Below are 13,740 nucleotides of genomic sequence, written 5' to 3'. Positions count from 1 at the left end.
CCTACTCCAGCAGAACTTCTCAAGCCAGGGATCAAACCTGTGTCTCTTATGTCTACAGGTAGTTCAATTTTTCCCTTCTTGTCACTCATTTATATTTATTTTTAATATTAAAAGCATAATTTAAGATAAGTATATGGTTACTCATTGAAAAGGACCCTGATGCTGGGAAAGACTGAAGGCGAGAGAAGGGGACAACAGAGGATGAGATGGTTGGATGGCATCACCGACTCGACGGACATGAGCTTGGTGGACTCCGGGAGCTGGTGGTGGACAGGGAGGCGTGGCGTGCTGCAGTCCATGGTGTCGCAAACAGTCGGACACGACTGAGCAACTGAACAACAGCAACATACGCTTACTAACTCTTTCTGAACCCAGCAACATATTGGATAAAGTTCAGATTTACTCGTTTTTAGAAAATGAGTATTTTACATATTTCTGGAAATACGCCACCAGCCAGGCCCACCTCGCACGTGTGACCTAGAGACACTCCAGCTGTGGGGACACTCGCCGTGGGACTCCTATGTCCTCAGCTGGGGGTCGCAGACCTCCTGCCACCTCCCTGGCCCAGGCCCACCGTCCCCCCCTCCCCCAGGCCAGGACCACCCAAAGGCAGACACGCGGCAGAAGCAGACAAGGCGGGGATGTGCTGCCAGCTCACCCGCCTGTGGCCGGCGCCCTCACGGGGGTCTCGGCACCCCACTCACCCACCCCCGTCCGACCTTCACATGCCACTCAAGTTTCCCAGACAAACGATGGGACACTCGTGACGTGGAACTCCCTCACGAAACACTTGTCAATCCGACTTCAGTTGCTTGCTGAGGCTCAGGCCCCACTGCCGGGCAAACCCGAATTGCTCCTGTGCTCTGGCCAGCAGGGTGCAGTGGGGAGGAGAGTTGCCCTGTGTTTCTCTCGGAGTACTGATGGTGAGGGTGTGACGACCTTTTCAGGCCCCTGTGGTTTCAATAAGCTTTGGGAGAACAAACCAGAGTTAGGGCCCACTTACAGTAATATTTCCCTTTGTAGACAATACTCTCAATAGTTTCACATACATCGGAACTTATAGAGCATAATTTTTATTTGGGAACTACCTGTACTATGCCAGTTTAACCACCCAAGGAGCCTTTTGATTATTTTCTAAAATCCTCCGTCTACACACCCCTAACACCTGCAAACCTTAAAGCACCAAACTTTCCGATTTTTTTCTCATTTAAAAAAAAGTTATATTTAGGGTAAATGAAGCTCTTATTGCAGGACTTTGAAAAACTCATGTTCTTTCAAGAATTGTTTTCCCAGACTATTCCTAATGGACCTAGCCCTCTTTTTGAAGTGTCTGTCTCTCAGTTCAAAAAAAAGGGTCCCCTCTAATTTAGACCATTTTAATAAACTTTAAACTGGAGATATTAGCTTCTTCTACCTGAAATGTTGATAGAAAGCCAATTCCCTAAATGTCTATCCAAAAGAATTCCCTTTAAAAGTCTGATTTTTAAAATGATTTACAATAAACTGTAGTTCTTTATATTTTAATAAGACCACTGAAGTGGGTTTGACCCTGGGTCTCCTGCATTTCAGGCAGATTCTTTACCATCTGAGCCACCAAGGAAGCCCAATGTAAAGTTTTATATTACATGTAATGAGAACATTTATATTTCCTTAATATTGTGAAATTAAGTTACCGACCCACTTGAAAGGACTATTTTCTTTTCCCGATGAAGCAGTAGAGAGGCTGCCATGCCACGCTGCTGTCAGCCCATCCTCACTCCTCCCTGGGGCTTCTGTCCCGGCCTTGGTCTTCCCAGGACCTTCTGGGCAAGCACAGCCTCTGTCTCAATCCTGCCAACACGGTTTGAAGGCTACATTCTAGGGCTTACTGAATGTTTCACAGTGGATGTTCCAGAAGGAAATAAGTAATGAAGATTGCAATTCCAAATGAGGTTCTAAAATGAACACTTCCCGTGTTCAAAACTATCCACTGGAGCATTTTATCTAAAGATCCCACTGATCAGGAGAACTGATACCAGAGACGCCAGCGCTCGTCACTGGAAAACACTGGTTTGTAACCTACTCTGTCTGAAAGTGCATGTTTTGGTAATTTTGATATGAAACTAAGAATGTCAACAAACAAATAAAAGACACTAAAATACTGATGCACTGTGTAAGCTTGGCAGACAGAAAATCCTCAACTCAGACATGGTGAGCCGATGAAACCTCAACATTCTACAGTTTGACCTTGAAAAGCATATTACTTCAAAAGTCCAGAAATGTAGATTTATTTTTATTCAGAAATACTTTCATATTCTCTAACTGTTCATCAAAAGTTTAAAAATTCAAAAGGGACACAAAAAAATTACACGGGTCTCAGAAGCTATGTCAAACATGCGAGTTTTAAGAGTGACATTTATACAGTGTAACTTAGCCCTCATAATTTTCTTATAATCAAATTGTAGCAGGAACACAAACATACCATATATTACTCTTTAAAATTTTTGTTTTACAATGTGTTCTTGTCAATGGGACACTTCAAAATGTTTAAACCTGACAGAAAAGCATTTAAAAAAAATACCAATGGAAGAAAAAGGTCTCAGAAGCACACCTGTCCTTGGCCTGGCGTGGAGATGGGGACACCGCAGTAAGAAGCGCTGGATCCACTCTCCCGGGAGCGAGCTCTGAACACCCACACTTGGGTCTAGCGTTCTTTAAAATCATTTTAGACTTAAAATCAATTCTTGCCCACTTTCAATATTCACTTTCATTGATGCTGTCTGCATTTCCTCTTAAGGGGTTGGTTTCTGGGACAGAGTTAGGCAGGGACAGCTGTTTGCAGGGAACCCACTCTCACAGCTGTGGTCAGGGGTGACCACAGTGAGCAGAACCGCTTCAGGAATGAACCCGGGCATCGGAACGTCCCTCGGATACCGTTCACTGGGGGAAGTAACCCTGGGTTTGACGTTTGGGAAGCTTGACATGTTGGAGAAGCGGCTTCCGGAAGGAAGAGAGGGCTCCTCAGCTAAACGCGAGGGCCAGAACTCCACCACCTCCTCGGCCCGCGGCGACGAGCGCTTCGCAGTCCCCCTGCCCGCGGGGAGGGGCCTAAAAGGGGTCTGGGGGGGGTGGGGCGCGGAGGAGGGGGAGCCCTGGGAAGAAGGAGAGGAAACCCCGGGACGTCCTGGACACCACGGTCGTCTCCGGTGGCCCCACAGGTCTGGGCTGTAGTTTGGAATAAGAGGTGAGACTATTAACAAACTCCTCCCTTCTTTCAGGCAAAAGAAAACAAAGCCTCTTCATGGCTTCTTTTAATGATAATATAAACTTGATTTGTTTAAAAAAAAAAAAAAAGAGTTTTAGGTGGAAGAACTTCAAGGAAACAGAGGGAGCTGTTGCCCATGACAGGCCCTGAGTCTCCCAGGGGGTACCTCCGGCGGGGCGGGGCGGGGGACTGTCACCATTCTTCCCGAACCCTGCTCCGCCCGCGGCTCAGTCTGAGTGCAGGTGACGCCGCGTGCTTTGTAAAGACAAAGGCAACTTGCATTTCCTGCGCTTCCTCTGCACAAGTACTCTCCTCCTAGTCATCCTCAGTACTCTCACCCCTGATCCCTTCCAAAACACTTTCAATATGTCTGCTGTTATGTACTGCTTCACCTACAAAGCAACATACAGATTAAAAACTCAGATTTGTTCGCAACCAAAAAAAGTGCTTAAAACCATCTTATGCAACTGTTTTTCACTTCATTTTCAACCAAAAAAAAAAAAAATCAAACACATTTGGGTTTATGAATAATACTGAAAAAAAAATAGTGATTCTGATTATTCTCATACACGTATTAAAAAAATGTGCCTTTATTCCCCATGTTAACTTACATTAACTGACTCATTTCCGTACCTTAATGAGTTAAACTCTTGCTTGGAAAATATAGAAGGTACAAATATAAAGAACTTTTAGGATTAAAAAATTTTCTGAATATAAAAACGCTTTCTATGTTTCAAAAATAACACTTTTGGATTCTTGTTGTAGTTTTGGGTTTGGTAACTTAACTGTTAAGTACCCAAGGCTTTTTTTAAAAATAACAAAATAACATGGTTTTAAATACAAAGTTCCAGGAACCACTCACATCTGTGGATCAGCCCCACGGAAAGTTTAGTTTCTCAACAAGAAAACCCCAAATATTTTCATCATAAAATAAAATTCCATTATCAAAAACTAGCTTAAGATAGAAAACTATATGCCTTAGTGATTGCCAGAATTGCCCAGCACAGCCTCAGTAAAACAGAGAGAACTGATCGAGAAAAGACAGTCTCCACACGTGTGCAAGATCTGCAAGTCAGACAGAGGGGCGCCGGAACCGCGGCCTTGCCCTCGGGCACCGTCCTTCCCTGCGGGCCCCTGCACCTCCGCCCGGCTGGTTCCTCCGGCGGCTCCTCCCGCCTACGCCCGACGCTGCGCCCGCGAAAGCGCACGGTCGGCAGGCACGTCTCCGTCCTTCCCGGGCTGTGAACGCCTCCGTGACCGTCCCGGCGAGCGCGGGGCCTAGATGAGCCGGGAGCTCCTGAGGAACTGGATGAGCACGCGGTACACGAACGTGTACTGGCACAGGGTCTGCACCATCAGCATCCGCTGCCGCCGCAGCATGTCCAGCACCCGCGGGACGTCCAGCGCCTGGGGGGGGGCGAGGGGGGGCGGGGTGAGGGCGCGGCTCCCCGAGACCGCGGGGGGCGGGCGGTCCCGGGGGACCCTGGCTGCAGGCCGGCAGGCGGGCAGCCTCTTGGCGCCTCGGAGTCTCCTGCGGAGAAGCCCGAGCACGTTTGCGCGGAGAGCCCTGGCAGGCCACGGGCGGCGGGGGCCCCGCCCCGCCCGGCCCGGCCCCTCGCGCGGCCCCCTCTCCCGCGCCCACAGAGGAGCAAGCACCTCGTTGTGCTCCAGGCAGGCGATCATGATCTCCGACAGAATGACGACGCCGGTCCGTCCCACGCCGGCGCTGCAGTGGACCAGCAACGGGGGGTTGGGGCTTCTGGGTTCACTCGTGCTGTTTGTATGGCGTCGAACAGACTGGATCTCTTCGAGGTATGCTGTGAAACACGGAGGACACAGACTCAGAGGCACTGAGGCCCAGCAGGCCAGGCCGTCCCCGCCGCTGGGGCGGCGCCGCAGACGCGGGGCACCGGGAGCCGGTGCAGGCCCAGCTACGGGCCGGCGGTCGGCCTCGGCGAGCCCCCGCCTCTGCCTGCGCTCCCGCGAAACGCAAAACTCCTCAGGGACCGGAACTGCCTGCTGCTGAGTAACCGGGTCATACTCTAAAACCTCCTCTGCTACGCCTTCCCCTGACGCTTGAAATGGTCAGGTTAAAACAAGCCCAGCCCTGCATGCAACAATACGGAGGCAAGAAAGGAGCCTCCGGAAGTCTGCCTCCGCGGCGGCCTTCGCGGCGCCGAGCGCGGGCGCTTACACAGAAAGCCCTTGAGGTCCTCGGGGCAGCCGTGCTCGGGCCAGTCGGTGTACTGCAGGTGCCAGATGGTCCGCTCCTGCCCGCTGAGCAGGTGCTTCATCTTCAGGCCCGTGGTGGCGTAGCAGCCGGAGTCCGTGCGGAAGCGCGTGGTGATCTTGAACCGCCCGTAGGTGACGGTGTTGTGCCTCGAGCCGAGGCGCGGCCAGTACCTGAAGCTCTTCTCCCTTCCGCCCTCCTGTCGGAGACAGAGCGCTCAGAAGCGCGGCCCGGAGCGCCGAGGGCGCCCGTCACGGGGAGCCGCCTCAGGAGCGCAGCCCGGAGCGGCCCTCACCGGGAGCCGCCTCAGAAATGGCGGCCAGACCCAGCCAAGGGCGCCCGTCACGGGGAGCCGCCTCAGAAGCGCAGCCCGGAGCGGCCCTCACCAGGAGCCGCCTCAGAAATGGCGGCCAGACCCAGCCAAGGGCGCCCGTCACGGGGAGCCGCCTCAGAAGCGAGGCCCGGAGCGGCCCTCAGGGGGAGCCGCCTCAGAAACGCGCCCCTCACGGGGAGCTGCCTCAGAAACGCGCCCCTCACGGGGAGCCGCCTCAGAACCGCGGCCCTGACCGGCCGACGGCGGCCCTCACAGGGAGCCGTCTGGAGACTCGCCCCCGCGCCCCCGCCCCTTCTCTAAAGTCAGGCCCGCAGCGTTCCCGCCACTGTCCGCCCGAGGCCGCGAGAAGACCTAGAGAAGAGAGGCCTCACCTCCTCGGCCGTCACCATGGCTATGATGGCGATGCCCTGTTCCCACACCATCTGCCAGAAGTCCGGGCAGGTGTTCTGCAGTGGGCCCTGGGTGGCGATATAGTCCCATTCGATTCCACTGACAGAGACCTGAAATTAGAACGGGGCTTTTAAAAAACGAGAATGTGTGTGTATGACCCACGCGTATACATTTGTTCATGGAAAAACTTACACAGCGAACTGAACTATTCAGGCAGAGACTTTCACCTTAGTCTTTTTCCTTACTGGTGTCATTTCCACTACTGGCACTTTTATAAGCATAAGCGTGATGGGTTTACATAATATCTATGTGTGACCTGGGACGATTTTCTTAACCTCTCCAAATCTCAGTTCTCTCTGAATAAAAATACTCCCTGCCCTCATGTGGTTGGCATTACCCAAGTCAACATGTTCAACGCCCTGCACGTGACAGGGTCTCAATAAATGGCTGTCATTCCTGCTGTTACGTGCTGGTTCTTCCAAAAATAACATCAGCATCGTCACAGCCCAAAGTTCAAAGCCAGCCTTCCCTCGTAAAGTACAATACACGCTAGGATCAAGTGCAAGCAGTTAAGACGAAAACCTAAGTCAAATGTCAAATTTCCGGGGGCGGGGGGAATCTCTTCCTACCTAAGGAGTTCACCTCTGAACTTCTGAGTCAGGATCACTCCAGATAACATACTAAATTTCCACTTAAGATTGAAAACCTCCTTGAGAACATTCTAATAATTATGAGAGTTGTAGTCAGGAAATGGGGTTAAATCTCAGCTCCCCCACTACTGAGTGATGGCCGTAACGCTTCCGGGCTGCCCTGGGTCAACCCTGGGACTAAGAGGGCAGCGGAGTCCCGCCCCCACCTCCCACGGGCCCCAGGCCCCACAGCGAAAGGACCAGGCGGCGGGGCTCGGGGCCGGAGGCGCGATGCCTTCCTGACTCGGAGGCCAGGGCAGCGGCCCACAGCACGCAATACGGGGTGATCTGGGAGTTCCTCCCGCTGTGGCTGAAGATCTCGAAATACCACCACAGAGCCTCTGCATTCTTCTCTCGCCCATCCAGTCATGGGAGACGGGATACCAAAGAAATGCTCCGTTTTTAAATACGTCACCTCAGTCACGTCCAACTCCGCACAACCCCATAGACTGCAGCCTTCCAGGCTGCTCTGTCCATGGGATTCCCCAGGTAAGAATACTGGAGTGGGGGGCCGTGCCCACCTCCAGATCTTTTCAACCCAGGGATCGAACCCAGGCCTCTTATGGCCCCTGCATTGGGGGGTGGGTTCTTTACCACTAGCGCCGCCTAGAGAGCAAAGTTTGCGCGTGGAACTCTGCTCAGTGCTATGTGGCCGCCTGCAGGGGAGGGAGTTTGGGGGAGAATGGATGCCTGTATGTGTCTGGCTGAGTCCCCTCACTGCGCACCTGAAACTATCCCAGCATGGTTAATCGGCTACACCTCAATACAAAATAAAAAGTTTTTTAAAATAAAAATCTTATGCACACATTCCCAAAGACTGTCAAGGGCAGACTGCTGGGTCTCCGGGAAGTCTCACTTGCAAAATGGCTCTCATCCAACGTCAACTGCAGACTGAATAAAATGTGGGAAAGAAGAGAGAGAACACCAGATCCTGGATACCTTCTCATTCGCTCACTAGAAGGAAATGTCTTCTTTCCAGAGTAAGGAACGGACTGTGCAGCCAGTGTGAACAGAGGCTGCGGACACGGAGAAGACAAAGAGGCTGGCTTTTCTCACCGTCCTCGTATGGACCATCCCTTTTCCCACTTTACTGGGTGTAAGGCTCCCTCAGGCAAACGGCATTACCCTGTTTGGGGCGGGGCGGGGCGGGGTTGGGGGAGGGAGCAGCACCGCTTGCCCACGGAACAAAAACGGTGTTTAAAAAGGAGAGAGTGGGCAAGGAGCGCAGACGGCTCCAGTGTGAGGGACGGTGTTGGTGACACCATCCAACACACACGTGTGTTACATCAAAATGCACAGAGGTGCATAACAAGGAAAAACGAGCCATTCAGCCGCTCCTGAGAGAACCTGTGAGCTAGAGAGAGGGCTTCAGATTCAGACGCACCAAGTGCTCCAGGCAGACAAACAAGCGGCCCTGAAGTCCTGGGCACCATGCTGGGGGCAGAGGGACCAAACACCGTCCCGCCCTGGTGCGGATTTCCCAGCCTGCAGAACACTGTGTCAAAATGGTTCAAAACAAGGGTGTTTTTTGAAAACAAGTCTCACCACTCTTGTGTTGATGATTTAACTGAGGACTCTGCCCCGCCATTCTAGCACTCCCCTCACCTTGATGTGGGAGGCGTTGATGTAGCCGGTGTTGTTCTCCTTAGTCGGGACTAGCTCCACCCTGGCATCGTCGTAGGGAAGCACGTCCTGGAACCGATTTCTTTCTGCATTTTCAGGGAGGCGTGCTGTTGAGCACTCGCCATCAACTAGCCGTTTTTTAAGAATTCTTTCATATTCTGTGAATACCATTCCCTGTTCTAACCGCTGTTCCAGAATTTTACACTGGAAAACACAGAGTGAGAAATAATATAACTGCAGTCCCATGCCACACACAGCTGCATCTTGACTGCATGTCTGAAAACTCGCTTTCTGCCTCAAGTCTAGTGTTATCCAATACTGAAAATTCTAGATGAAACCAAAGTTAAACTTAACAAGTCATAACAATGAAAGGAGAAATGAAATAATCTTCTTGGTGAGAAATATAATGCAAAGTTCTGTTTAAACTTGTTCTAGAATAATTCATTGAATTCATTTTCTCTTAATCTATAGTCAATTACTTGACCCCCTTAGAAAGTTTGGGACTGACTTGTATACACTGCTATAATTAAAATGGACTCGTTGCATAGCACGGGGAACTCTGCTCAATATCAGGTGGCAGCCTGGATGGGAGAGGAGTTTGGGGGAGAATGGATACATGTGCACGGATGGCTGAGTCCCTTTGCTGTCCACCTGAAAATATCACAACATTGTTAACTGGCTATACTTCAATATAAAACATTTTTTTAAAATTACCCGGCATCTTAAGAACAGAAAATTCTCCTGGAGAACAGTAAATCCTAGAGTAGGATAATTAATTCCAACTTCTATGAACAAGCGCTTCAACTTTGTCATATGATACATAAAACACTGAAAATAGTCAAGTTGGAAATTATCTCCAGGATCCAGGTGTAAGCAAAGTAACTTTTGCTTAGCATAATTCATGCTGGCCTAATTTTGACAGAATAGAGCCTCACAGCAAATACATCTCAGTCACAAAGAAAGTTTTGAAAACCTCAGTAGTTGTTCACTGGTAAAAGTTTTTGATGTCAGGACAGCAGTCACTGTCTTTCTTTCCTATGAGTCCTCACATGCAATTGCTGATTTCCTCTCACTTTACAGCCACAAGGAGGTAAAGAACAGCAGCCAGAAGCCAACAGACAAAAATCAACATTTAGCCTGAAATGATCTATCGAGGCATTAGCTATAAGCTTGCCCCAGTTTTGCAGTCCAGGTGACAAAGTTGCTAACACTCCTTTATGATTATCAGACGGCTTAGAAAACCCAGGAGATTCTCAGGAAGGCAGCTCTGCAGCCTCGGCCGGCCCCGAGAAGGCGGGCGGCCTGGGGTCCCCTACGTACCCGCTCGTCGTTAGTAGCTCTGGCCGGCACGTCCTTCTCCTCATCGGGCAGCGGCAGTCGAGACAGGGAGAGTCCATTTAGAGCAGCCAATTTGAGAGGACCGATTTTTTTTGCATCTCCTCGGCTCTTTTTCATTCCCTACAAAAATAGTTACAGGTGTATATATCAAACATACACGCATATAATCCCTCTGGGAAGAGATTTCAGTGGACTGAAGACGAAACAAACAGGGAGGGCGGGCTCTCCTAAAGCAACAGCCGCAGGAGCGATGACACTCCCACACACACACATTTGTTTCACAAACATGAGGAGGAAGACATTCCATTCAAGGCCAAAGCCCTGATAAGTCTTCCAGATAGAAGGTTTTGAAATGCAGCTGGTTTCAGGGCTCTGTTGTAATGGAAGGTGAGGGTCCGAGCGGACGGCAGGTTCATTCCTTCACAGGGTTCACTGGACCCCATTCACTCGGGGTCCTCCTGAATGTCAAACTGTGACACGCATGAAAACCAGCTGTAGTCCACGAGAAGGGTTTAAATGTGGTGGCCTGACTGTAGTAAAAGCTCTCACACATTAAACTGTTTCTTTGCCAGTGCTTTCTGTGGCGACTCTATCGTCTTCTACATTCTGTGGCAGACTTGTGTGACTGGGGTTAGACTACCACACTTCTGATAAACGCCGCATTTTCAAGTGAAGAAAACGGCAGGGCCGCAATCTCCATCATTACACCAGGAGAGGGTATGAGAGAGGGCATCTGTCTTCTGAAAACTGGTGTTTCTTCAAGCCAGCAGTTTTGCTCTTGAAGGCAAACGAGCCCAGGAATGCCAAGTCCTCTTTAATAGTCTACACCTCCTGGGAAGCCACGGGATATAATCATAATGACAGCAGCCCTACTCAGACAGAGATGGTTTCCTCAGTTCTGTCTCATAAATGAGATCACCTTTGCCCCAGCTCTGTCAGCAAGGCAATGGCGACCCACTCCAGTACTCTTGCCTGGAAAATCCCACGGGTGGAGGAGCCTGATAGGCTGCAGTCCACGCGGTCGCTAAGAGTCGGACACGACTGAGCGACTTCACTTTGTCAGCCTTGGAGGGAGACGGAGAGGGAGGCACACAGACAACAAGGTCCCTGCTTGGGTGACGTCGTCAGGATTCTCAGGTGTGCGGGAGGCGGGTGAGCGGCTAACACTGGGCTGTGGGGGGAGCGGGGGCCGTGCTGACGGGTGGCGTCTGCCAGGGTCCAGGGTGCCAATCCTCCCACACGGCTAATGTCCATCTGCCCCACAAGAGCCCAGAAATGGAAAACTCAGGTCCCGACAGCCCGGAGAAGTGGCCCCAGCATTTCTCAGCCTGAAAAGGACTGAAATGCCCCAGCACCCATGCGCTGGGTGACTGGTAAGGCCAGCTCTAGAGCCAGTATTTGCAGAAAGGGGCTCACAGTAAAAACTCACCCCAAACTCCCCTCACTTAGCCCTCAGAGGACACAGTTTTAAATGTACAGGCCAAATGGTGGTTTCTCGCATGAGAACCACCACGCAAGACTGAGGGTGAGACAGAAATTCTTCCTGTAAACACATAAGCATTCAAACCAATCCACCTCTGCCTGACAGCAATCAAGTCCCTGCAGGTGGAGACGGGTGGAGAACTCCGGCATGTTCCTGCTTATCTGCAATCCATTTCACTGTTTTTAGTACTAAACCTCCACAACCATAATTCACATTGTGTGTTCATTCACCTGTGGTCACCATTAAACAACAAAGGCAACCGGGAGTTACAACGGGGCGCGGGGGTGGGGGGGGAGCGGTCAGAGGAGTAGCAGGGGGTTGGACTCCAGCTCTTGGGAAGTCAGTCAGTTAAATGTATGATCCAACCTCACAGTAATAAGTTAAACTTGACGGAGCACTTTCTATGAGCCAGGACCTCACTTTCCCTCCAACAACTCTCTGGGGTTGTCTCAGTTACAAATGAAAAAACAGGAGTCAAAGAGATTAAGTTCTTGGTCCAAGGTCACACCAGCTAGCTGCCTCCTTGTATATGCTAAACAGGGTCAAAACAGTAGAAACCCTGCATTCAAGTCAGTCATGCTGCTTGACAGAACTCAGAAGCCCTTTCTGAGCCTAACCTTCCGTGGGACCTACCACCCTACCGCAGGAGACAGAGGAGGGGTGCCTGTCCCGGGTCACCTACGGAGGAGCCTAGGGGCTCGGTGTGAAGGGCCCGGCCCTGGGAGAGAGCCAGTGAATGGCAAGGTCTGGACTCAGAGCCGAGTTTCCCACTCGTAGGTCCTGTGCCTGTTCCCAGCCCACGGCTGCCATTCACGTTCTTCAAGTAAGAACGTTCCTTATCTGAAGGGGCGGGTGGGGGGGGCTTCCCTGGTGGTTCAGTGGTTGGGAGTCTGTCGGCCGATGCAGGGGACACAGGTTCAATCCCTGGTCTGGGAGGATTCCACCTGCCACGGGGCAACTAAGCTTACGGGCCGCAAACAAGGGGAGCGAGAGCATAACCCAGTCACATGGTCGACACTGGAGGCCTCCGTGCCAAGGAAGGGGGCATTTTGTACCTTTAGCGAACCCAAATCAAAGTCCTCAGATTCAGCAGAACTCCCTGGGCCCATTCAAAAACTACAGGGACAACAGGCTTGAATACTGGACTCTACTCATCTGGGGTCAGACTCTGGCCCCACATTAAGAAATAGGCACAGTTCTTGATGTAATCAATGAAGAGTGTCAACTACAAGAGGGCCGGACCAGCTGGTGAGGACTCAGGCTGAGCTACTTCATTCTGCAGACACATCCACGACCTGTCCCGCCTCGAATCACCGACGCTAAGCCACCCCCTCCGCTTCAGCCGACCTGAGACACTGGCCTTTACTGTTAGGCAGTTGAGTAAGGATGTACTCCCAGGAAAAATTAAAAATCAACTTAGAGGAGAATCCACCTGCCAAGGCAGGAAACATGGGGGGGTTCACCCCTGGTCCGGGAAGATCCCACGCGCCTCGAAACAACTAAGCCGCAGCGACGGAGCCTGGGCCACAGCCACCGAAGCCCGCACACCCAGAGCCCCGAGGAGCCCCTGAAGCCCGCACACCCAGAGCCCCGAGGAGCCCCTGCGGTGACCAGCCTGCAGGCCACTACAGAGCGGCTCCTGCCAGCCGCCCCTGGAGAAAGTCCATGCACAGCAACAGAGATTCCGCGCAGCCAAATGTGAAGTAACTGATTTTCCAAGACAAACTTACAGTTCAAAGCCATTCAGAGAAAAAAGATTTAAATCCTGGCACTGTTAATCATTTGGGTCTGCGTACAGTCATCTATTTCATAACCACTGTAGTACCGTGCTAATTTTCCTCCTGCTTGTGAAGATGTTTGTGACGGCTCAGAGGATCTAATAATACACTAGGCCAGGACCACATCTGCGATGGGCCCTCAGGTCTGAGCATGCTGACCAGCAGAACCGGGAGGCAGAGGCCCCAGCTGCCAGGACATGGGGGACACCTGGGAGACGGAGTGCAGAGGCTAATGCATCACTTTCGCCTGGCAAGAGCCCTGGGCATGGGGAACGGAGGCCTGAGCAGAGCAGAGCCTGAGTCGGGCAGCCAGATGACCCAGAGCGGACACGCGGACACAAAAACGCTACCAACGCCTGGGCAACGCTGAGGGCCTCACAGCGAAAAGGCTTCAGCGGGAAGACAGAGAGCAAGGCTGAGACAAGCAGTTGCTGCTTAACAAAACGTGTGTCAGTTGCTCAGCTGTGTCCGACGCTTTGCGACCCGTGGACAGCAGCCCGCCAGGCTCCTCTGCCCATGGGATTCTCCAGGCAAGGGTACTGGAGTGGGGTGCCATGTCCTTCTCCAGAGGATCGTCCTGACCCAGGGATCGAGCTCGGGTCTGTATACAATATTTTAAAATATACAATAC

General features: G+C 51.6%; 1 protein-coding gene across 2 annotated transcripts in view; it reads right to left on the bottom strand.

The window, feature by feature from the left end:
• Positions 2,252 to 13,740, bottom strand: part of PTPN21 (protein tyrosine phosphatase, non-receptor type 21) — a 74,462-nt gene continuing 62,973 nt past the window's right edge. For both annotated transcript variants that reach the window (XM_018053881.1, XM_018053882.1), the window contains exons 14-19: positions 9,831 to 9,968; positions 8,493 to 8,714; positions 6,180 to 6,308; positions 5,439 to 5,673; positions 4,901 to 5,061; positions 2,252 to 4,651 (exon numbers count right to left, since the gene is read on the bottom strand). In XM_018053881.1, coding sequence (XP_017909370.1) covers positions 4,523 to 4,651; positions 4,901 to 5,061; positions 5,439 to 5,673; positions 6,180 to 6,308; positions 8,493 to 8,714; positions 9,831 to 9,968 — 1,014 coding nt within the window. In that variant the 3' untranslated portion in view covers positions 2,252 to 4,522. The remainder of the gene's footprint in view (positions 4,652 to 4,900; positions 5,062 to 5,438; positions 5,674 to 6,179; positions 6,309 to 8,492; positions 8,715 to 9,830; positions 9,969 to 13,740) is intronic.

The sequence above is a fragment of the Capra hircus genome, chromosome 10, assembly GCF_001704415.2.
Source record: "Capra hircus breed San Clemente chromosome 10, ASM170441v1, whole genome shotgun sequence".
NCBI lineage: Eukaryota > Metazoa > Chordata > Mammalia > Artiodactyla > Bovidae > Capra > Capra hircus.
The sequence above is the reverse complement of the archived record's forward strand: the minus strand, read 5'-3'. Positions and strand labels throughout refer to the sequence as shown.